This window comes from Pagrus pagrus, assembly GCF_965226575.1.
Source record: "Pagrus pagrus genome assembly, chromosome: 4".
NCBI classification, from domain to species: Eukaryota; Metazoa; Chordata; class Actinopteri; order Spariformes; family Sparidae; genus Pagrus; species Pagrus pagrus.
The window spans coordinates 13,412,423-13,435,438 of NC_140188.1; the positions used below are offsets into that span (position 1 = coordinate 13,412,423).

At 42.7% G+C, this 23,016-nt stretch overlaps 1 protein-coding gene across 1 annotated transcript in view; it reads right to left on the reverse strand.

Annotated features, from left to right (window-relative positions):
• Window positions 1-23,016, reverse strand: part of ift80 (intraflagellar transport 80 homolog (Chlamydomonas)) — a 39,144-nt gene that overhangs the window by 10,335 nt on the left and 5,793 nt on the right. Inside the window, exons 5-8 of the mRNA XM_084350716.1 lie at window positions 21,926-22,035; window positions 20,263-20,352; window positions 20,045-20,182; window positions 1,888-2,067 (exon numbers count right to left, since the gene is read on the reverse strand). Of these exons, the coding sequence (XP_084206842.1) occupies window positions 1,888-2,067; window positions 20,045-20,182; window positions 20,263-20,352; window positions 21,926-22,035 (518 nt within the window). The remainder of the gene's footprint in view (window positions 1-1,887; window positions 2,068-20,044; window positions 20,183-20,262; window positions 20,353-21,925; window positions 22,036-23,016) is intronic.

Genomic DNA, 23,016 nt, shown 5'->3' on the forward strand with positions numbered 1-23,016 from the left:
AATTTACATGCAACACAACCAGGAATAAAAAACATTTGACCGCAAGGTGGTAAATTTAGCTGGCTGATTCACAAACCACTGGCAGATGTGCACTTTTAAAAAGGACTGCGAGGAGGAGAGGGGGAGGAGGGAGACAGAAAGCGCCTGCGAGGCTGAAAATAAATGGCTGATGACCCGACTTTGTTTGGTTTACACAAACTGCACTTGGTAAAGATGTCTATGGCAAATGAGCGCACGTGTGTGCTGGCACACAGGCATGTGCATGACCTTGTTTCTGTAGGTGTGCGTGCTTGTATCCCCGTCTGAAAGTATACAAGTGTGTGTGTGTATATGTACATTTGGGTGTGTTAACCGCGTGTAAACGCTACCCTGTGGTTAGAATGAGTTTAAACAGTAGAGAACGGTGGAGCAAGAGAGGCAGCTACACAGGCTGGTCATTGTCATTGCAGGGCTGCACACTGGCACACAGGGAGGGTCCTGCTTTAATATACGGCCACAACTAGTCAAGGCCTGTGAAACGTTTGCTTCTCTTCATAGCATATTCACTCATCCGTTTACAGTCTGCCTATGGCAGTGCAGTACTTTTTAATTCTCTTGGTCTGCTGACGTAATTGAAATTGGCTCTGTTTGTTTGCCTTGTTAAAAATCTTAGTTTTCCTCACAGATACACTGATTTTCAGTGATCTGAAAACCCTCGAAGAAACTGCTAACATTAAACCCTTAACTTTTATAATGGACCAGGAATCATGACAGATTCTCTTGCCTATGTATAAAAATGTGCCATTTGTCTAGATGAGATTGAGTCTCATTGCTTTGTCTTTTTTCACTTCTTTTATTTCATCAAACAAACTGCAACTTAAAGAAGTATTCCACTGCTTGATATACGGTCTTTTCATAAAACTGGGCTTTCTATGCAGCAGAAAGACATAAATATTTTTGAAATTGGTGCTACATGACCAGAGAAAGCTGTGATATTCACTTTTGCCCAAAAGCTAGGAAACCTTCAACAACCAGAATGCTTTGTGCTGCACCAGACTGCTAATGCTCCAGTCAAAGCTGGAGGTCGAATATTCCAGTTAAAACTTTCAACTTCCGACCTTCGGGCGCTCCAGGTGCACGATGCCAAAAGTTAATAAAACATTTGGCTGATCGTAACAAAAGGATGTCCTTTTGGTTTTGACGTTTACACACAACTGAACTCTCAGCAGTTCAGCCTCCTTACATATAAACAAAATAAAGGAGGAAAAACGACAAGGTAACAGACTACATTACACTTTTCATTTTTTGCACTTTTATAAAAAAAATGTATACTTGACTCATATCTATTATATTCCATTCACTAGCCTAATATAAATACTGTCATCTACAAATACATCCAACCCCTTCTCAGACAAATGCTTCTTCTTCTTGAAGTCGGGTAGATGGATTTGACTTTAATTTACAGGTAGGAATTCTGACTTTAGTGCCGTGTCGTTGTACTTTTTCTAGTATGAGGTCGGATATTTTCAATTCCGGGTTGTCTGGAACGCAGCATAAGCAGTGCAGCTGGTGGGCAACGTACTGAGAGTTGGTGTTGACTTAACTGGCTTCAATAAGGATAAAATGGCGGCCTGGTCACCAACTTTCTTTTATTACAGCTAAACAGGACACTAAATACATTTCCGAAACAGAGGAAGCAAGAAATAAGCAATACAGTAACATAATCTTGATTCATATTTGATCAGAAGTGCCTAGTTTGACAGTTTGATCTGAGTCTGTGAGCCTCTTCTCTCTATCGATCTGCCAAATGAGAGGGGAGATCTGGGTGCAGGTAAAATGGAGGGAAGTTTAGCATTTTTCGAAAAGGAGCAGAAACCTAAACGAAGATGTGTGTGTCTCTTATTCTACCTGCATGGTTCTCCTCTTGGTGAGGGTGATCACAAAGTTCCTCCACTCCCAATGCTGCTCCACCACATGGGCAAAGATGACATGCCCGTTGCCACAAGCCCCCGCCAGCTGGGTGCCGTCTGCAGACCAGGCCAAGCTGAACACGCTGCCTGTGTTGGGCTTCTCCAACGCGTAGGACCACTGGAGGGAGGGGGGCAGGGAGAGAGAGAACAATATAGTTAATGGCTACAGATATTTATCTGCAATATTAAACAATTACCTGGGTGGACATCTTAGGAACTAGAAACAATGACAAGTTTAGAGAAGAGAGGCGGTGAGAGTCAAGAGTCGTGTATGAGTGAATGCGTATATACAAGTGTGTGTGTGGACATAATGTAAACTCTGCTAGAAAGACAGGGGCCCAGTCAGTCAGTCATTGAGCTGTGATGAACTGTGAGACACTGAAGTAGCGCTCGGCCCTGCCAAGTCCAGCACTCGCGCTCGTAAACATACACTCTGCTATCCTCATCTATTACATACACGGGGGGCAGGGGTACGGGGAGGAAAAGGGAGGGTTTATATACGAGCCCCCAAACTGAAGCCAAAAGCTGATTAACAAGACCTCTCCCTTTTTTTTTATAAGAAAAGGATTGAGAAGGTAGGGCTCTGGGGGGGCTTACAGACACAAAGTAATAGAAAATCCGCTGTGCTGATGACTGTCGGGGATGGCGAAAGACACCACTGTGCGCCATGCGGCCCTTAACAGTTTCTGAGACAAGGATACCTCTCTCATCTTTCCCCGTTTCCCTCAGGTATCCCTCTTCTCGATTGAAAGCCTTTATTTTTTCTCCTTTTCCAGTATTTTGTCCTTCCCTGGCATCTGCCTTTCCAAACTCCTGTCCCTCAAGTCTTCAGTGGAGTATCACAATAAAATAAAAAACTTTGATTCGAGCAGTTAAAAGTTTTCCGAGATGTTATTTTCCAGGACGATCACTCATAAGGCCGGGCAGTAACACAGTAAGTCACACTAAATAAGTGTCTATCTCTGTTATTGGTTGTCAGCTGTGCACACCTGGAGGAAGAAAAGTGCTAATGTTAGCCCAGCTCTGCCTTCGATGGCGAGACAGAGCTTGGAGAAAAGGCCTCAGTGTGTTTGCTGCCTCACACACATGAAGCTGCGGGATGTGAGGTGTGGCGTGAGGTAACGGTCGGCAGGCTGCAGGTTACGGGATCTCTCTCCCTCTCCTGGTCTCATAGACACACAGCTCAGCTGGTTTTGGTCAGCACCCTCCCAGCCGTTAATGTCATATCAGGACCCGAAATAGTTTGAGAAAAAATAAGACCTGTTCAGCCATATGGACAAGAGATGGGTTGTGAAACTTAAATTAATTGCTTTTTAACTTCTTTCCCCTCCCTTCTCCCTTTGATTTATGCAGCCCCACGCTTCCTTACTTATACATCCTGTAACAGGAATTAGCCTCTCTTTATATACATACATTCTTTATGTATAGATTTTTTCAAACCTGAGTCTATCCATGTGCTCATTCACGAGCTGCATGATCTCCACAGCCAGGCAGCCCGGCCCAGCGTTTACAACAATGAGAGATCTCATCCATTCTTCAGCTAACATCTTGAGATGGCCCGCTCTGTGTTAAAGCACCCCAGGGGGAAAAGGAGAGGGGAGGGATGGAGGAGAGAGGGATGGATGGATGGAGGGTCAGAGATGCAGCTGAATGTATACACCAGACTGTAATGAAGCAGGACATATGATATCGGCCCGAGGAGCGCTGCTGGATCCATGCTTACCTAATGCTTTTAACACATTGAGCCATTTGACTCCTTCTAGAGCCAGCCGGCAAGCCAGCAAGTGAGAATGTGTGTGTGGGAAGGAGGGGTTGTCTTTGTGTGTGTGCAGTACTTTTGCGCATACGTGTCAGTGTGTATGTGGTTTTCACCATGTGTGAGCGAGAGAAACGACAGACGAGATGAAGAAAGTGTAAATACAGAAATTGTGAGATTGGAAGAAAATAAAGATAACACCACAACAGAGTGATTCATGAGTGTGTAGACAAGGAGAAATAAATGTGGGTCATTTTTTTCCCTCCTCATATGAGTGTCCAATGTCTGTTTTGAAGGTGTGTGTGCATGTGTGTAAAAGAGGTGAAAATCCTCAGGCTTGTCAGAGTTATCAGCCAGTTTCTGACTATGGGACACAGGGGGATTCCTATAGCTGTCCTGAGATGGACAGACTGGGCCAGCAGAGAAGAAACCTGGGACATGAATAACCTTTTCTGGACCAAAATATCTGCATGTCACCCTGCCTGATCTGCCTTTCTTTTATTCACTCTTTTCTTACGGGTGAAGAGTTTAGATGTTCTGACGGATGGCTGCCTGACAAGAAACTGATCAGGAGAAAAACTACATCAGGAAGTTCTTTAACAAAAATAAGCGTTTAAGACAAATTGACATCTCCACACTATGATGGATTGCATTACAGCAATCATCTTGTAGGCACATGACAGGCACAGTTTAGTTTTATTACATTTGTATGATTATTTTCATTATTGGTAAATCTGCCAATTATTTTCAAGATTACTCAAATAATTGTATAGTCTATAAAATGTCACAAAAAATGTCGTCATAATTTCCCTGGATTCCAAAGTGACATCTTTAAACTGCTTCTTTTGTCTTTTGTCCACCGTTTTCAGATTCGTCACCTAGTAAATGAGGAGTCTTTGGGTTTTGGACTGTTGGTAAAAAAGCAGCAATTTCACATCACTTTGGACTCAAGGGAATTATGATTATCTTTGACATTTCATAGACTAAATGATTAATTGATTAATCTTGGAAATAACTGGCAGATTAGCAGATAATTAAAATAATTGTATGTAAAGTAACATAAATAGAAATGTAAGTAGGCTGTGCCTAATGACAAAGAAAAGCAGCACATCCTTACATTTAAGAAGCTGCACATGTAACATCTTACGATAATTATTTTGTTTCAGTGTAGCCAAACACAATTTGAGACTGCATTGAGACCACTGATTAAAAAGCTATTTTATGGTAGCAATATTGTCTGATTACACACACATAACAGCATATGCATTGTGTGATCGGCATCTATAATGAGCACATTTCTGCTATATAGTCTAAGCACACATATGTCATCATTCTCTTCATTCTCACACTACAGAGCCAGACTGGTGCTTTCAGATTTAAAAAGGATGTGGGGTTGGCAAAAAGAAGGTGGCTGGAGTGAGAGTGGACTATTACAGGGATAAAAGAGATGGAGGAGACGTGGAAAGAGGAGCCCAGCAGTGGGAGGTGAACCTCAGTGGTAGTAGATTTGGCAACTGGTTTTATCGCAGCCAAAAGGGGTGGAACTGTACTGGATATTAAGAACCCTACTGGACAAGACTGGAAAGAGATTTGAGATTAGTGCAGAGATATATCATACAGGAAGAAGAAAGGGGTGAGAAGACATGCAGAGAGAATGTGGAAAGGCCAAAATTAAGATTTAGGAGGGACAAGTAGGAAGTCGTAGGTGGGTCTGGGCCTTCATCTAGTTTAGCAGGAGTCCACGCTCTGGTCACTGAACCCTGTCTGTCCATAATGGGCAGCTTTGTGGCCAGAGAGAAGGTGGCAGACATGACGTGTAGTTCTCAGCTGAGCTCTGTGGGAGAAGGGGGGCCTCAAACTTACAATGAGCTTATACACGCAGTACGTACATACAGTAAAGCAGCAATGCGTGGCTGTGCATGTAAGTTTAGGTGAACACCACACAATGCAGACACAAACACGCACACACGCCCACACATGTACTTGTGTCAAAGACATGGCAGGAGACCAAGGCTGGTAGTCTAACACTTGCAATGATCACTTTGAGCACCAAGCAAAACACCCACACATGCATCCTGTGTGTGTTGACATGTGTGTGTTAATGTGACTCAGACGCACAGACGTTAGTTGCATGTAGGTGACAAACCCCGGAGGGCTGAACTGGTAAAAATGACCCTGTGGGATGTTGTAGTACCCTTCACAGAATAATTCAATAACGCTGCTCCACCATCCACCATCCTTCACCGTATTTGGCTGGCGGTGTTACTATCTGGATCTCTTTTGCTACAGGAGCAGACCTATGATGTGATGATCCACAGACCCTGGCATGTAGCATGCAACCTACCCCAGGCCCACACCGACATGCTGACAGTTCTGCAGACGGTGGCACATTTGCACACACACAGACGTATGCACGCACGCACGCACGCACGCACGCACTCAAAAAAACACAGCCAATCTGCGAATGCACAGCCTCTTCAGAGCCTCTTTAAGGAGTGTGCTTGCCCTCTCCCTCCTCCGTTCCTCCTCCTCACTCTCTCCGCATTTCTCGACATATGTTTACCATTAAGACTGGCAGGTGTTGTGGGCCTGCCCCTTCTCTCTATTGTTGCCCTGCAGCCGCAGCCAACATGGGGAGGCCTGTGAAAAGGTTACGTTAGCTCAAAGGCAACAACGATCTTATTCTGAGAACCCCCCAAAATTATAACAAGCCTGTTACAAAAGGCACCCTCTGCCTCTCTATGTAGGTACGACTCAACAACTCCACATTTTTTTCAGTTGTTTCTTGCATTTAAAAAAAAAAAAAAAAATCACCTCAACATCCATCTATTTAGTACAAAATACTTCTTCCCTGTAGACTTAAAAAAGTGGCTGTTGAAAGTTAAAAGTTTTGTACTTTCCACACACAAAAGCAGCTGTGTTCAGCTTGAATTATGTTGGTCAGAGACAACTTTTCATGTCAGGGAGAACATATAAAAAAGAAATTGAAGTATCAAGTTTGTACCTTGCATGGTGAGTTGCTCCTGGTTGTCACGGGCAACTTCAATTGCCAACTACAGATGAAAGCTGTGTACTGTATTTAGACAGATTGGGCCAAAATATGAGTGTTTGGAACATATTGCACATGCGGCTGGATAGCAAAGATGCGGATTATGCTGCACTAGTGATTTGAGAAGTTTCTAGGTAGAACTTTATTTGAATCCATTTTATCTGACATGACGCAGACCATAGACGATATCCTCCTTAACTCAATCAAAAATGAAACACTGACTGTAACAACATGCACGAAAAAATCCAAAGAGAGAAAACAATGCACCAAAAAAGAAGAATACCGACTGAGAGTGGAGCAGGGAAAATATTAAAAAACAAAGTCAAAGGAGAAAATAAAAGTGTGTATCTGTGCCATAAGTTTACCCCTCCCCCTCTCCCTATCTGCACTACCTGAAACAGCTCTCTGGTTTTTGTGGCCCAGGCTGAGAGGAGTGGGGGTGGGCGGGGGTGGAGCTCGGGCCAGGGAAAGGGTTAATGACACATGTCTGGACTAATGGCTCCCAGTGGAGCTATCTGCTGATTCAGCCCCATTACTTCACAAGCATTAAATATGTCTGTCCTGACCGCTCTCTGCTCCCCCCCAACCCTAATGCAAGTCAACAACATGCTAATCAGAGCGGGGGCATGAGATTTCCAGGCTCTCTGTGCTTTTCTAGCCCTTTATCTCTGACAGTCCTGTCACACTGAAGCAAGCACCTAGGAAAAGCTTGAAACAGCCATTAGTGTTAATGGGTCAACCTGAGTCTGTGACCCTGTTAAAAACCTGCATTTTATGCAGCTATGGCACTGCTGGGCCTTGGTATGGAAAAATGAACACACTGTACATGCAGTTCATATTTAGTACTTTGAATGTATACTGCTGACAAGAATTGAAAAGTATTGAAAAGATATTATTGTTAAGCCCTATGTTCGACAGTGATGGAATGTAACTAAGTGCATTTACTCAAGGACTGTACTTAAGTAAAATTTTGAGGTACTTGAGCTTTTCCAGTTTCCTCCCATACTTAATACTTCCACTCCACTTCATTTTGGAGGTAAATATTTTTTTTATACTTTTTACTCCACAACATCTGTTTAAATTTAGTTACTAGTTACTTTGCGGATTGCTGCATCAGAGCCAAGGTAGCATATTTTTAAATTAATGTATTTTATTTGCAATCTGATTAAAGAAACATTGATTCTAGTCATGAGAAAAATGCTGATAGTCGAATCAAATAATCTGCCAGATAAGTATAATGAATATATGTATAACTTACTTTAACTTGTACTTTTGGGCACTATTTCATTTGGAGAAGAAATTCTAACTCAGAATTTTAACCTACAATATTAATGAGGTAATAATACAAACTCAAATATTTAATTTTTCCATAACTGAATAAACAAGCTGTTCTCAGAGAAAAATAAGGTCCCCAGAACACTGCTAGAAAGGTGGCAGGGTCTGCCACATATAAACAAAGTAAAACAGTATGAAGATGTGTTGTCCTTTAAGATTAGTTTGTTTATTCAGTCATGAAAACAAAGACAGTTTGTTTATTTAGTTTGTTTAGGCATAAAAAAAAAAGTCAGTCAGTGAAGTTCTTTCACTTCTGATTAAAATTTATCTAAACTCTTATCTTATTTATCTAAACTTTAACTAAACTCCATAATGCACCATTAACTACATTTATTGCCAAAAAATTACATTTGATACTTAAGTATGTTGAATATCAGCTGCTTTTACTCAAGTACTAGTTGTATGGGTGATTTTCACTTTACCAAAGTACTATTTTAACACAGTATACCTATTTGACTCAAGTATGACTTTTGTGTACTTTTTCATCACTCTGTGTGTAGTAAAAGTATTTGTTAATCTCCTTATAACATAACAAATACAGCCACAAAAAGCCCCTTCTCTATTAGTTTATCACTGTGCTAGTGGGCTAGTGGGGGCCAACCTAGTCCAGGGTTAACAGTCTTACATAAATCAGAACAGATGGCAGACTCGCTGCAAAGCCAGCTGGCTTCAGTTTGCCTGTGTGTCTGTGTGCAGGACAGGACCTGGCAGTGCAGGTACAGAGTGTAACTCCCTGCACATAATAAACACAACACACGTGTCTGAGTGTATTGGACACTAGACATATACAGGCAAGCATCTAGCCATAAAGAAGACAAACATACGTACATACATACACACACACACACACAGCGCATGCATGAAAATGTTGCAACAAATCTACTCTTCAAAACAAAAGTTTGTCTCTTGTGAGATGAAAAAAGTGTTTGAGAGTGAAACTAAAAACAAGATGTTTGTTTTGAGGAAAGGAGGAGGTGGTTTTGGATGAGGGTTCATCAATCTCTGAGCAGATTAGGAGGCCTTGTAAATGTCAGCTTGCACTGACCCCTCCATGGGGGATGGGGTTACTATTAGGATAAGGACGAGCTGGGCCCAAGTCCAGGACAGGTCAGACCTATGTGAGGCTGAGATGGGCCTCTAGAAGGGACTACATGATCCAAATCACAACACCTTTTCTAGAGATGATGATGTTACAGTGAAATAAACTACCCGTTAGTTAATTCTATGATTAACCATAGAGTTACATTGTTTCTCAACTGCCAAATACCCATGTATAGCAAGTACTTGATGATAATCATTTTTCATTTTTCACGGACAGCTGCTAAGGTAAATTATCAACATGCTCTTTGGGAGGAAAATGAGGAGCATCTAATGCGCTGTACTTTGTAATAAAGCTGACTCGGCTGTATCGAGTTACATACTATCAAAGCGAATGAGGTCTCAGGCCTGTAAAAGAGCTGCTTTCAAATGTTCCATGACACAGTGTAGTCTCAGCTTCACACACACACACACACACAGCTACACACAGCTACACACACACACACACACACACACACACACACACACACACACACAGGCAACACTCACATATCACCTGGGAGGCGTTGACCACCAAGATACAAGCCTCAGGTCTAAATGCAACGCTACACAAGACATTTATTGTGATGGGAGATGTGAGTTTGAACTCAACCTTTAACCCTTGATGCATTACCTGAGGAGCTTTTTAAAAAAATAAGCAAAAAGCTTTCCTTTATGGAATTTGTGAGGCTGCACTTGCCATTAGGGCGACAACTTATGATTCTTCTCATTATCGATTAATCGACTAATCAGTTCATAGTTTTTCTCTGATGCAGCATCCTGTCTCTGTCTGTAGCCTTCATTAACTATTATAGATGACAAAGAAAAGCAGCAAATCCTTAAATTTAAGGAGCTGGAACCAGCAAATGTTTGACATTTTTGCTTGAAAATTGACTTAAACCATAAATCGATTATCAAAAACAGATGGTCTCATTTTCGTTTACCTGAATTATCATTCAATTTACTAATTTTTGCAGCTCTACTTGCAAAAATTACTGAAAATTCTGTATTATTTGTTGAAGTTTCTGAGGTTTGAGGCACATGTCAAACAAAATAACTCCTTGACTTCAACAATAACGTCCCCAGACACAGAACACATTTGTGTACTATGTGGGTTTTATTCCCCCAAAGTCATCTTCTCAGTCTAACTGTTGTACAAAGGAACTGTGTGCGTCTGCACAAATGTGTGTGTAAAAATAATGCGTAATGTTCAGTGTAAGATAACAATGAAATGGAATCTCATTTCTTTTTAGTATTATAGAGTTATGGCCTGTAACACAGCACATTTCCAAATGTTGAAGTACCCATTATACACTAAGTGAACTTACCAGCACTTAAAGCATTTTCTCTGCCTGCTGCACAATAAACCATTTACATTCCCTGACTCGGCAATAACACACAATAACTATAGCTATCATATAAGCCCATTTCTAAACATAGGCCAGCGAGAGGAGCTCTGCAAATCTCTGTATTGAAATACCCACTTGGCTCGGCTAAAGAGATACAGAGGCCGAGCCTGGGACGAGTGTAGAGTGGCACAAGTTGGAGCTTTGGCAGAGCGAGGGGAAACGGGAGAGAGGGGCGGGTGAGTGAGGGGGGGTGCAAAAAAAACTGGAAGATATTGAGAGAGAGAGAGAGAGAGAGAGAGAGAGAGAGAGAGAGAGAGTAATGATCTACACATGGTTTCATGCTGGAGCCTCAACATAGTAACCATAGACATATGCTGAGGCCTCCTGGGACTCATCAGCAGGACACAGCTGTGAGCTGGACAGCAGAATTCTATTAGCACCAACTATGCACACATTCGCTTGCAAACACACACACACGCACGCACCCACACCCACACACACACACACAGGTAATTTTGGTATCTGACTGTGTTTTGGCATGCTACAAACACATAAGCCCTCAAGTGGACCTACTACAGCACTGATGCCTGGTCTTGAATACACTGAATCACTTAGTTCATCTAATGGCATCCACACAGGTTGAAGGGTTTGACAATTTTAGTCAATGAGCCGAGACAACGTTCTATGGGATCCCTACAGACGCAAAGAGTTTATCTTGGAAGACACTGACAAGCGTGCCTCTAAACTGCTCCTCAAAGGGTTATGCAATACCTGTTGATAACAGCTCTAAATTTCATGCTTACATCCTGGCTAGGTCGTCTATCTACCTAACTATGAAGCAAGGAGTCTGTCTGTCTGTCTGTCTTTTGCTTGATCTACTTCACACGAGGCAGGTGCGTTGCTGGGGATCCTAGGAAGTGCAGTGCCAGATTCAGTGCAATTGGGGACGCGACATGTTCAAAATTAATACATTTGAATAAACAGCCAAAACCACTCTGTGCAGCATCGGGGGCTCGGTTTTGATGTTTTGGCTTCATAGCTCTGCAGACTGAAGCTGGACTTTTACAATCCTAACCTCTTTTAAAATCGTGTCAGAAGAAACTCCACAGGTTGGCTTCTTGCTAATCTTAGACATACACACACTAAAAGATTTTTAAATAATGGCACATCACACAGTACAAATACGGTTATCCTACCAGAGGGAGCATGCATCATCTCACATTATCTCGTGGGGAAGCGGACATAAATATTAGTGTGGTGCAACAATTTGCTGTAATAACACGTGGCAGCAAGAGAAAAACAAAAGCAGAGGGTTAAACGAGTCTGGATGGGTGGGGAACATGGTCAACACAGGTTTTCTACTCTTCAGCAAGAACTGGAGGTGAGCTTTTAGGTTTCTGTCAACATTAGCATGCTAGCTAATGTTAACCCTCAAGGGCTAGAATGTGCATCATCTCCAGGATGCCTCTCTCATTGGTTCTTGTGGTCCAGCTAGGGAGAGTACAGATGCAATCATCCAGATTTTAGTTTGTAAATATCAAAGATGTTTGATAATATCTCGGCACACTGGTATCATAGAACTTATATGGTAAAAAAAATGCTGTTTTGTCACACATTTTACCTTTATCAAAAGATTGCAGAACATTCAGATATCGCACTTTTGCTGTATGGTACTGCGATTTCAATAATGTTTTGATTAATTGTGCAGCCCTACAAATGAGGCACACAAATTATACCAAATAAAAGGAGCCAGCCAATAAATTAGTCAACGTCAAAGCTTAGCACCATTCTGATGTCTGAGGAAGCCAGCAGAAAGGGGGGAGGGACCCCAGGGTGCAGCCAAAATTAAACCCTTTCAAATCATCCTTTTCTGGACCTTGGTCCACTGCCTCCAGCCCGGCCCTAGTCCTCAATAACAACCATTAATGAACTCTGGGTTGGCAGTTAAGCTTGAAGTGATACCCCAGTTACACACATGCTCTGCTTTCGCTTATTTGTGTGCACCACCGAAGCCCTTTATTTGCTCCCTTCGTCACTCAGTATCACCCGCGCTCCTTCTACAGTTTTATCCCTCTTTCTGCTCCTTTCTCTCTGCGAGTGTGACATGTTTGTCTAGCTAGTGGAGGTAGTGATTTAGTGCTGCTAAGAATGATGACTCTGCCAGAGGGGCTGGCAGGGCACTGTCTCACTGTCATACGCTACTCCAGCCGTGGGGGGAGGGAAGGATGGAGGGGTGGAGAAGCAAAGAAAAAAAAAAGGGAGAGGGACAAGAGCAGAGCGAGAGAGCGAGAAAGAGAGAGAGAAAAACTTGAGGGAAAGAGAAACCACCGTCTTTTATGGAGACCAATCCTCCAAGCCTCACTGCCTAGGCCAACTTTACAGGATATATTGGACAGTTCCACACTACCCCGCCCCCCACCCAACTGCTCTCTTTTCTCAGCTCTTTTTCGTGCTCCCCTCCTTTTTGGTTTCCAACAAGGCAAGCCTTTAGCCGAACTCTGGAGAGGTGTAAAAGTATTACCATGTCAACAAGTGCCTTTTACTCTAACCCACTTTACGCACACAGGCACCGGCTCCTCTCTCTCTCTCTCTCTCACACACACACACACACACACACACACACACAGACACTCGTACACACACACACACACACACACACACACACACACACACACACACACACACTAAAAAATTGGGGTCAATCATCTGCAAGAACGACCTTAGTATACACTGTTCCACAGAGTGTGCCAGAATAAGTTCAGCAACACAGAAAACCAAAGCCTGTTCGGCACAAAGGACCTGGAATACAAAGGAGAAACCATTATCCTCGCATTTTGGTAGTGAAACTAATGAGCTCCTCGGGATGATAGATTAACTCTACATGTAAGTCCTGCATCTCACACGCTCTAAACTGGGTCTTCAATGTGCCTGGTAACCTCATCAAAATGAGATTAAAGGAACTGGTAAAGTTATTCCTGTGAAAACAGGAGAGAAAACGGTGGAGGAAGAGAGCTCTGAAGGGCGATATAGACCCCAGTTGGCCTTTTTCAGAACTTGTGGTCTCTTTCTACCACTAGTTCACAGTGTACGCAGGGAGCGGGCTTACGACAGCGAGAGAGAACAGAGAGGAAGAGTGCAGAGAGCAAGAAATAGCATGCAAAAGCACAGATTTGTAAGGAGAGGGAGGGAGGGGTAGAGCAAGTGGTGAGAGAGAGAGAGAGAGAAAGAGAGAGAGAGAGAGAGAGAGAAAGAGAGAGAGAGAGAGAGAGAGAGAGAGAGAGAGGAGTAGCCCTGCCCAGTTGCCTGGGGAGAAAACTGCTCTGGTGCTGACTCAGGACTCTCTTTGTTTGACAATGCTCCCTCGCTCTTGCTCTCTCTCTCTCTCTCTGACACACTCACACTCTCAAACTCACTCGTCTTTTTTCAAACACTCGGTCACCATCTTTTCTCATGTGCACATGCTCCTTCTTAGTCAGACTCATGCCAATAATTTCACTTTGACTTACTTTTCATCTTCTTTTCCCCTCTGCTGTTTTTTCCACCCACTATCCGCTGTGTGTGTGTGTGTGTCCGTCTCTCCTACCTCTGCTGCCTTTCCTTTCTTTTGCAGTGACATTTTTCTCCATCTGAACTATACTGTACGTAAAAGTCCCCTTCTCATGTGATGAAAGCAGATAAAGGCCTGCAGTCTAATAAATCTACGGTGGTTTCTTTTGCCTTTTCATGCTCCACTAACAGTGGTTCACGATCAGGACCAGAACTCTGGGCCGTTTTATTCTCTTCCAGCAGCGGCAATTTCCAGATGTTGGCCGGCCAGTGGTTGGCAGCAAACTGCCAGCACAGGCTCAGGTATATGCTCCCCAGTGATAGAGGGGGGGAACTGCTGGAGGGACTCAGGGAAGCCTGAAGTCTGGCAATTAGGGAGAGGGTGGCATGTCATAGAGAAGGAGAGTCTGCAGCTAATAAAAGAATAAAAAAAAGACCACAAGAAGACTGGCAGACTAACCGACAGTCAAGAGTGATAGACTCTCTGAGAGAAAATAATGGTTGGCAGCTATAAGGATGGCAGACAAAGATCCTATAGAGAATGAGGCTGCACGTTATAGAGGGAAGGGAGGAGAAAGAGGGAGAGAGGCAATGGTGATTCCAGCTGGACATGGACCCATTCCCAGAGTGGCAATGCTGAGCAAGGCTCACAAAGAGCCTAAGGGGACCCCCCCGGACTCACCCAGAAAAAAGGGAGGTAAAGAGGGCCCAGGAGGGAAAGGGAGCCAAGCGGGGGGGAAAGCACTGATAAGCACGAGGTAGTCCAACACACCCTGACACAGGGAGGAGGGAGGCATGAGCAGCAAACAGGAGGAAAGATAGAGAGAGATTTACACTTATCCTCAAAACAGGAGAATTCCCTCTTTAAAAAGGAAAGTGTGCTTGTATCTCACAGATAAAGAGGGAAAAAATTGATGTTGCTCTATCTCCCACTTAAGTTCATACAGAATAGCTTTTAGAGCAATGTACTGGCACAAAGTACTCAGGATGGATAGATAGATAAGGGAATAAGGAGGGTTTTTCAAAGACAGTGGAGCTCGCAGAAAATTACAGCCAGAGATAATAAATCATTGATTGTTATGATTGTATGAACTAACAGGCAGCATCCACAAGTAGATACCAGTGGTTTTACTCTTTAACTAACACAAGTCTTAAACAATGCTCTCATTATGTACTGTAACTTTGATACATGATTTATGACTACTCATCTCCCAAAACTGCGTGAGGGTGACAGCTGTTATGACATTGTGGAAGGACGACTGGAAACAAGTACACCCTGAGGACGCAAACATTTAGCTATTATAAATAACAAGGATGTTGGTATAGAACAGGGCTCAGTCTGAAGCTAACATTTAAGTGATCGGATGATCTGAACTAGGTTGCCTGTGGTTAAACAAATAACATGAAAATGGGGGAGTAGAAAGATGAAAGGGGGGAGAAGAGAGGGGAATAAAAAAGATGTACACTGGCTTATCAGTAGGAGTGGCTGCAGGGTCACGTCTTCAGTAAGACCTCAGTTAAAGGCAAGGGGGGGCAGTAGTGATCACAAAGTTCAATGAGGGCTGGGTCAAAGGCCAACGTCATCATTCATTCCTTTAAATGAGGCCAGACTGGCAAAAGGCTCAACTTTTTCCAAATCATAATGTGACTTGATTTAGCAAGGTGTGGCGGAGGCATTAATTATATTAACTGAGGGATGTTTTCGTCTTGGATGCCCACAAAGAATGATGAAATAACTATGAAATCTGGCCCTGAAGCTTTGTTTAACCCCTCGATTACAAGATTCAGCCATGTTTATGTGACCTTGAACAAATCACCTCTGACATCTGACTGAATTGTTAACTCGTTAAACTCCTTCAATCAGCGTCAACCAACTGATTTCCATGTAGGTGGGAGGCCGAATTTTCCATAACCAATCCAAAGAAACCAACATATCTGCCTAAATATAACGTCATTTTACGCTGATGCATAGCCATGCCAACATACTGGTTTTGCCAGGGTTTTAAGAGTGGAGCAGAGTGAGCAAAACAAACGATTGGGCGATATTGAGAAGACATGGCGTCTATGAAACAGCACCATCTATCTCGTCAATAGCGGCCGCCATTGTTGTTATCACTCCTTCGTTCTGGCACACAGCTTAAAAAAAGCTTGACAGCAGCTTGACAACGGCGTTTGAGCTGCCTGTGGTGCTGATTGGCTGAATGTTAGTCCCCCCGCTGCGCTCATTGGATCGTCTGCTTTTCAGATGAGAAACCACAGTTCTATGTCACAATGCCAAATGGAGCGGATGGATTCAAAAGTCTGGACCCAGGCAAACAAAACACTGTACTTCTATCCGCTCCTGGGACTATGTCTGTCTGTCCTGTAAGAACATTTTCTCTTCATTTATCATTAAGTTTCTCAAACACTGACCAAAGAAAATCTGCAGAACTTAAGTAACATAAACACCATGATTTCTAACCCATGAACGTTTTAAAAGAGGAGAAAGAAATCAAACATTGTGCAGGAATTAGAAAAGCAAAACCAAGCAGCTATTACATTTATGTATGTGAGCACGGGTGTACAGTGGAGAGAGAAAAAAACAAGCACAGGGAAGAAAAGGGGGAGGCAAGGGGGAGAGGCGGAGAAATAGAAGCGAGAGGGTGCTCGCCTGGCACAATGAGTCCTACTTGTTAGCCAGTGACAGTGTCAGGGATCGTGACAGGGTCCAGACGCTAGACACCAGCTGCAGCGCCTCGTAAATAGACTGCTGTCTCGCAGGCACATTTGCACGGCAATGGTTGCACACACACGCACACACACAGACACACACAGGCATGTGGGCACATGCATATACCATGGCAGGCACACAGACAGACACTGACTTATTGTCTCTCCCAAATCTTGTAAAAGGGACAGTGAACCTCTTTGTGCGTTGTGTGTCCTGTTAAAGCTCCTGTGGAGAGAAAATGTACTGTACACACAAGAACTCCAAAAGCAACAAAAATGCAACTAAAATAAGTAAATGTGTATTAATAATTCAATAATGTATTCAATAATAACTACATGTTGTTGCTTTATGGAAAAACTTTGCGTTCAGTCCATGGGGTGGCTTGCTGGAACTACACGACTAGTCTTTCCCAGTACTTTAGCCTCGAAGAAGTTAACTCTGTGCGTGTGTGTGTGGTTGTGTGCGTTCCCCCTCCCTGCACGGTGATAATGGGGGGGTAACACGCTACATCTGCCCTGTGGTGCGAGGAGGGAGAAAATGCAGAGGAAAAGGGAAAAGAGTAGGAGAGAGTTGAGAGTTTAGGGCGAGAGGAGAGCCGAGCTGGACGGGGGGTGAAGGGGTTAAATGCACGGGGCTGATCCTGCTGAGCCAGCAGCAATACGTTAAAGTGCAAGGTTTCATTGTAGCAGATACAGAATGAAACTCCTTCCCATTAGTCACGCTAGTAACTGAAAAGACTCTCCGCGCTGCTTAACCCTTACTGCAGGGCAAACAAACCAGAGCACCAACACAGGTACAGCTTGTTATTAGTTAACGGTTTCTGTATTTGTAGTAACCTCACATGCTTACAGTTAATGTGCAGCGTGCATACGAATGCAAATTGAACTTTCTCAAACTTGATGCTTGAGTGTCTTGAATTCACACACAGAATGCGACTCAGATGGAGTGACCTTTGAGGGGGATTTTCTTTTTCTAAACTCGTTTTCTCTCCGTTTCACCCCCCCCCCATCCTCTTCTTGAGTAAGCCTCCCACGCCATGCTACAGTACACACTGTCTCTGAGGGGCTTAGGGAGGAGAAGGCAAGCATACCCTTCCTCCAGTTAGAGCAGGGCAGAACCATAATCATCATAATTATCATCATCATCACACTGCCTTAACCGAGACACACACCACAGCAAAGCAAGTGGTGCAATGACGAAACAATGGAGCAAACCAACCACGTAAACAAACACATAACGGGAGGACATAAGGTGAATCGGGTCATTACAAAAAAATAACAGAGCGAGTTGTACTCAGTTCTGCCTGTTATAGTTTTAATAGCTCAATAATTTCTATTTTTGTTTACACGAAGTAAATGGATACAAGCTGGCTTCATGTGAATGATTTCATCAGCTCGCGGCTATAATCTGGCGACTTTCCCAAAAACTACCAAACTCCCTGGTTCAGATAACCAAAGGTAACAGAAAAGAATAAGTGATTTCCCTAAGCTCCCTTTAGACGTTCATACATTACAAATTATATTAATGTAACCTCTCTGAAATGCATACAAACACACACCTTAACCCTCTGGAGAAGACATGTGTGTTGGCTCAGGCCTCTCTCCAGCCCATTTGTTTTAGTGCTCCAGAAAAAAAAAAAAAAAAGCCATTTGATCCTAATTAAATCAAAATGGAGCATGAAATGCCTGGTGATCAGCACACAAAAACCCAGCCCTGGCTGTTTGTTTTCATTACAACAGGTCTGAGACAGCAATACACTGACATCTCTGAGTAAACTCAAAGAAGCCCTAAACATCCCACGAGGGCAGAGCGGGGAACTAGTAATATTGTTCCTGGCCAAACGTTCAGCAATAATAAAACAACAATTACCATCCATCATTCTCTCATTTCCCCTCTCATTACAACTCCAGTTACCATCAGCACCAGGTAACAAGAACATGTGGCATGCAGCCTAATGTGGTTTACAGAGATGAACGATGTATAGAAAGCGTGAGGCCTGTAGTGAGACTCATAATGCAAACCATACTGCACTGGAAAAGCTGAGAGTATAACACAGATACAGTAGATGCATTTCAGGAAAAGGGACGTGACTGACCACTAAGGCTCAAAACTGCAACGTGGTCAAGTGCAATACCCAAATTGGAGAAGCTGAAATTATTTGATAAAGGCTAAATGTGTGACAAAACAGCATAATAACTAATCACTGTAGTGCTGCAGAGATTCCCGGACCGACAAATCTTTGGTACAGACAATATTTTTTCAGTGAAAATGAAAATTTTGATGCAAGAATGATAATTCTCTCTTGCAACACCATTTTTTTTAACCAGATCGTGGTGCCCTACTGACTACACAACATTAAAGTCATATTAGAAGATATGCATGAAATACAAAAAAGCTTACAATATGGACCTCAAACTCTACAGCGGCATCATTTCTGCAAAGGTTGTCAGCAACAGCTGCTCATAACTGAGGTCAGGCGGCTTTTACAGACTGCCACCGCAGCATCTCAGAGGCTTTCTTATCTCTAGTTCTTGTCTAGGTCTTGTGGGGGGGGGGCAATGGTTTCTCCCCACTTCACATCAGAGTGCTGTTGTCAGAAATACAATGCTCAACTGTATTTAGTCTGAAATCTTACTATGTACTCAAATGATCGAGAATAGGGATTTGTTTTGTGGCAAGGTGTCATTCATCATTTTGTTTGTGTAGGATTGTGTCATCTAGCTTGTTGGATGCAGAATGTTAACATATTTGTTTTTCATATCATGTTCAGCCCCATCAGGGAACTAAATCATGGAGAAAAAACATGGTGTAAGGGCGGAGGTCCATCCAATCAGAAGTACTTCTTATTTTACGACTTGCTGTCCAACCAGATTGGAAATACAGTGTTTATATGATTGAGTACAAAGTTGTCATAGAGACATAGAGTCATGGGTGGGACCTGATATTGTTAAATCAGAAATCAATGGAGTGTCTGGCTGTAAGTGCAAAGCATTATTTGTGTTTGGATTGTCTGATTGTCAACTGATGTGGCAAAAGTCTTCCACGACCAGCTTCAAGTAAAGCAAGTTCTATTATACACGCATCATCAAATGAATTCATCGAGTCTGAGAGGTGTCAGATATCTAAAATCTGGCTGAACAATATTTTATCCGTCAGTGATAACATCCCATTGTGGTGATAGAATAACTTCAAATTGCATTTGGAGAGTCATCATGTGATGCAACAATTCAAATATAAAAAGGCACTGATGGAGAGTAAAAGGGTTTTCCTTACTCCAGTCTTGTCACAGAGACGCAGGGTGTTGAAGGAGCCCACAGAAAACACCTCTCCATCTGGTGCCCAGGACAAAGAGGTGACCGGGTAGTCATGAGACGAGGAGGAGTAAAGCAGACGGCCAAAGCTGTCCCATACCTGTTGTGGGAGGACATGGCTCGAAAGGTAAAAAAGGACTCTACACTCTCCAAAGACATCTAAAAGTGCACACTGCCCACCTTATATTTACAGTCTTCTCCGCCCGACAGTATGAGGTCATTGACTGAATTCCAGTCAACCTTCAGCACAACCCCGTCATGAGCCTTCCACTAGAGAGAGACAGAGGGACGAGAGAAAGGACAATTTCAGGTCAACACAACAGAACGATGCCATCCATATTTAACTTCTCCATTTAGCTGAAGAGAAGTGGGAGAGCTCTCTGATAAATACTGAGTCTGAAAAAAAAAGAGAGTAAACTGATGAGCAGGATTCACTCCAGAGACAGTGGCACGTATTCTTGGTCCCTCACACTGTTCAGGGTTTATAAAATGTTTCCTGTCAGAAAGCCTGCATTTGTCACAACCTCAAGACACTCAAGCCAGGCAGTGTCCAACCCATGTTTAACCCTGTGTGGCTGATGCACATTGACCCATTCAGATTGAGCCCACACAGGTTCAACGGCATCACTGCGTTGGTCTCCAGTGGGTCTGGAGGAGAGGTGATGAAGTTGGATGTGTATGTGTGTGTGTGTGTGTGTGTGTGTGTGTGTGTGTGTGTGTGTGTGTGTGTGTGTGCTTGTGCCTGCTCATGCATGTGTGTGGTAATAGCAGAGAGAGAGCAAAGGGTTGAGAAGTCGCACATTAAACCCTCCACTGTTTATCTAAGGTCCCAGGCGCTTTTCGGCTTCAAGAAGAATAATAAACAAATGTATACATGAACAAGAAAAATACTCACTGGTGTGCAAGGTCCTCAGTGCTGCACCTTCTTAATGTAGAAGCACTTACAGACGTACAGATCTAATGCATTTTATTTAGACTTTCTAGTGATGACCCTTAAGTGTAATTCACAAAGATTTGAAAAGGTGACGTGCTTAGGGATGTCAGATCAAATTATGGGCAAAATCAATATGCAAGATAAAAACTAATACACAAAGATATCTGCAACAGAAAAGAAACTGCCCATTAGAAACTATAAAGGTGGCAAAGCAGATAAGGATTGAGGCAAGAGAGCCCACAACCTCAGTCAATGACAGTTATTTCACAGTTAACAAACAATGAAATGCTTCATAAACCATTTATTAAACTTTAAAGTTTATAAACATCAGTTGTAACTTTATAATGGGTATAACATTTGATAATGGGTATAGATGAACTAAACCGTATTTATTAACTGTTTACAATGAATTATAGACATCAGTTGCAAATTTACAATGAACAATTGCTTAAATATAGTTTATAAATAGTTTATAAAGCATTTCAGTGTTAACTGTAAAATAACTATTAACTAAAGTTTAGTTGACTATACACTATTATATACTACACCCTTTATTGAGGATAGTTATTATTAATACTCAGTGTTGAAGTTAAATGATTGGAAGCTATTGTACAAATAAATTAGTTATAATCTTAAAAGTAAATGTAGCCAATGAAGTAATAGTAATTGTACAATAATCAGGAGCACATGGGTCATATGACTGAGAAGTGATTGAGGAAAAATAATTTTGTGATTGATTTTATGCTAACTACCATAACTTTTGAGTCATTAACGGGGTTAGTTACAAGGTAACAATAACTTAACAGTACAATAACATAACAATAACAATAACAGTAACTTGGGAGTTATTTAAATCTTGAGTAACTAATGTGGATTTCTATCTCTGAAAAGAACACAGAGTTAGTGTACCTGTATGACTTTGGCGCTGGGTTGCAGAGGTTTGACGACTAGCTGTCTTCCTGATGTGTAGAGGATTCTGTCTGAGTCTGGACCCCAGGCCACAGAATACACAGGAGACCCTGGAAGATATGCAGAAACACAGGTACATGGACGATGGTATCCAGGGCAGATGGGGTCGCAAGATCATGTGACCATTTGATCTTTAGAATCCATCCTGGCAGGCTTTAATCTATGTGCTTGTGTCTGAACCACAGCAGTTTGGATTTATCAGCATCCTATTAGGAACTACTGGCTGCCTTGGGTCTGGTTTAGGTGTGATGACCAGTGAGAGAAGCCGCTGATCTTACGAAAACAACAATGGCGGCTCCTCAAGAGGTTAGCGTAGATGCTGCTATAGCATCAGTCACATCAGAACTGAAGAGGATTTCTTAATTGAAAGAAGAGCAGGTGCTGGTGGTAGCGCTCTCCTACTGTTGATCTGACTGGCTGAAGTTAGCATGCAATCGACTGTGATAGGCAGCTGATTTGTTCAATGACCTACAAAGTATTTTTTAAAGTGTCTGGCTTTTCCAAACATTTTCCAAGGACGACTTCCCAGATGGTTCTGTGTTACAAACCATCTGACACATCAGGTAAATGAGGACTTTGACTCTTACTTGATGTGTATTTAAAAAATGGGAATTGTGTGTGCATGAATTTCTCTCTCTCCTCAACAAACTAGGAGTTAGTTTGAACAATGGCTGCAGGATACAGCAGTGCTAATTCCTCCTCTTAGAAGGTTTCATATTTCCACAGAGATCTCACCTCATTCAGCCTATGGAACAGCACTTAGCTTGCAGGCACACCAGCTGAGAAAACCCGCCTAACCTCTACAGTATAAGCAGAAGTGTGTATGTGTGTGTACTTGTGCACACACATGTGAGGGAAAATGTGTGTGTATGAGTTGGGTTTGTAGCTACGCGCGTGTGGAGGGGAGAGGGCCTGACATTTAACCCCACTCCAGGTGCATGTGGTTTCTCACAAATGCCAACTGGTCACATGATCTAAATCTGACAAAGGCGATGAGAGGGGTTGAGACAAGTTCCTCCCTCTCGCTCACT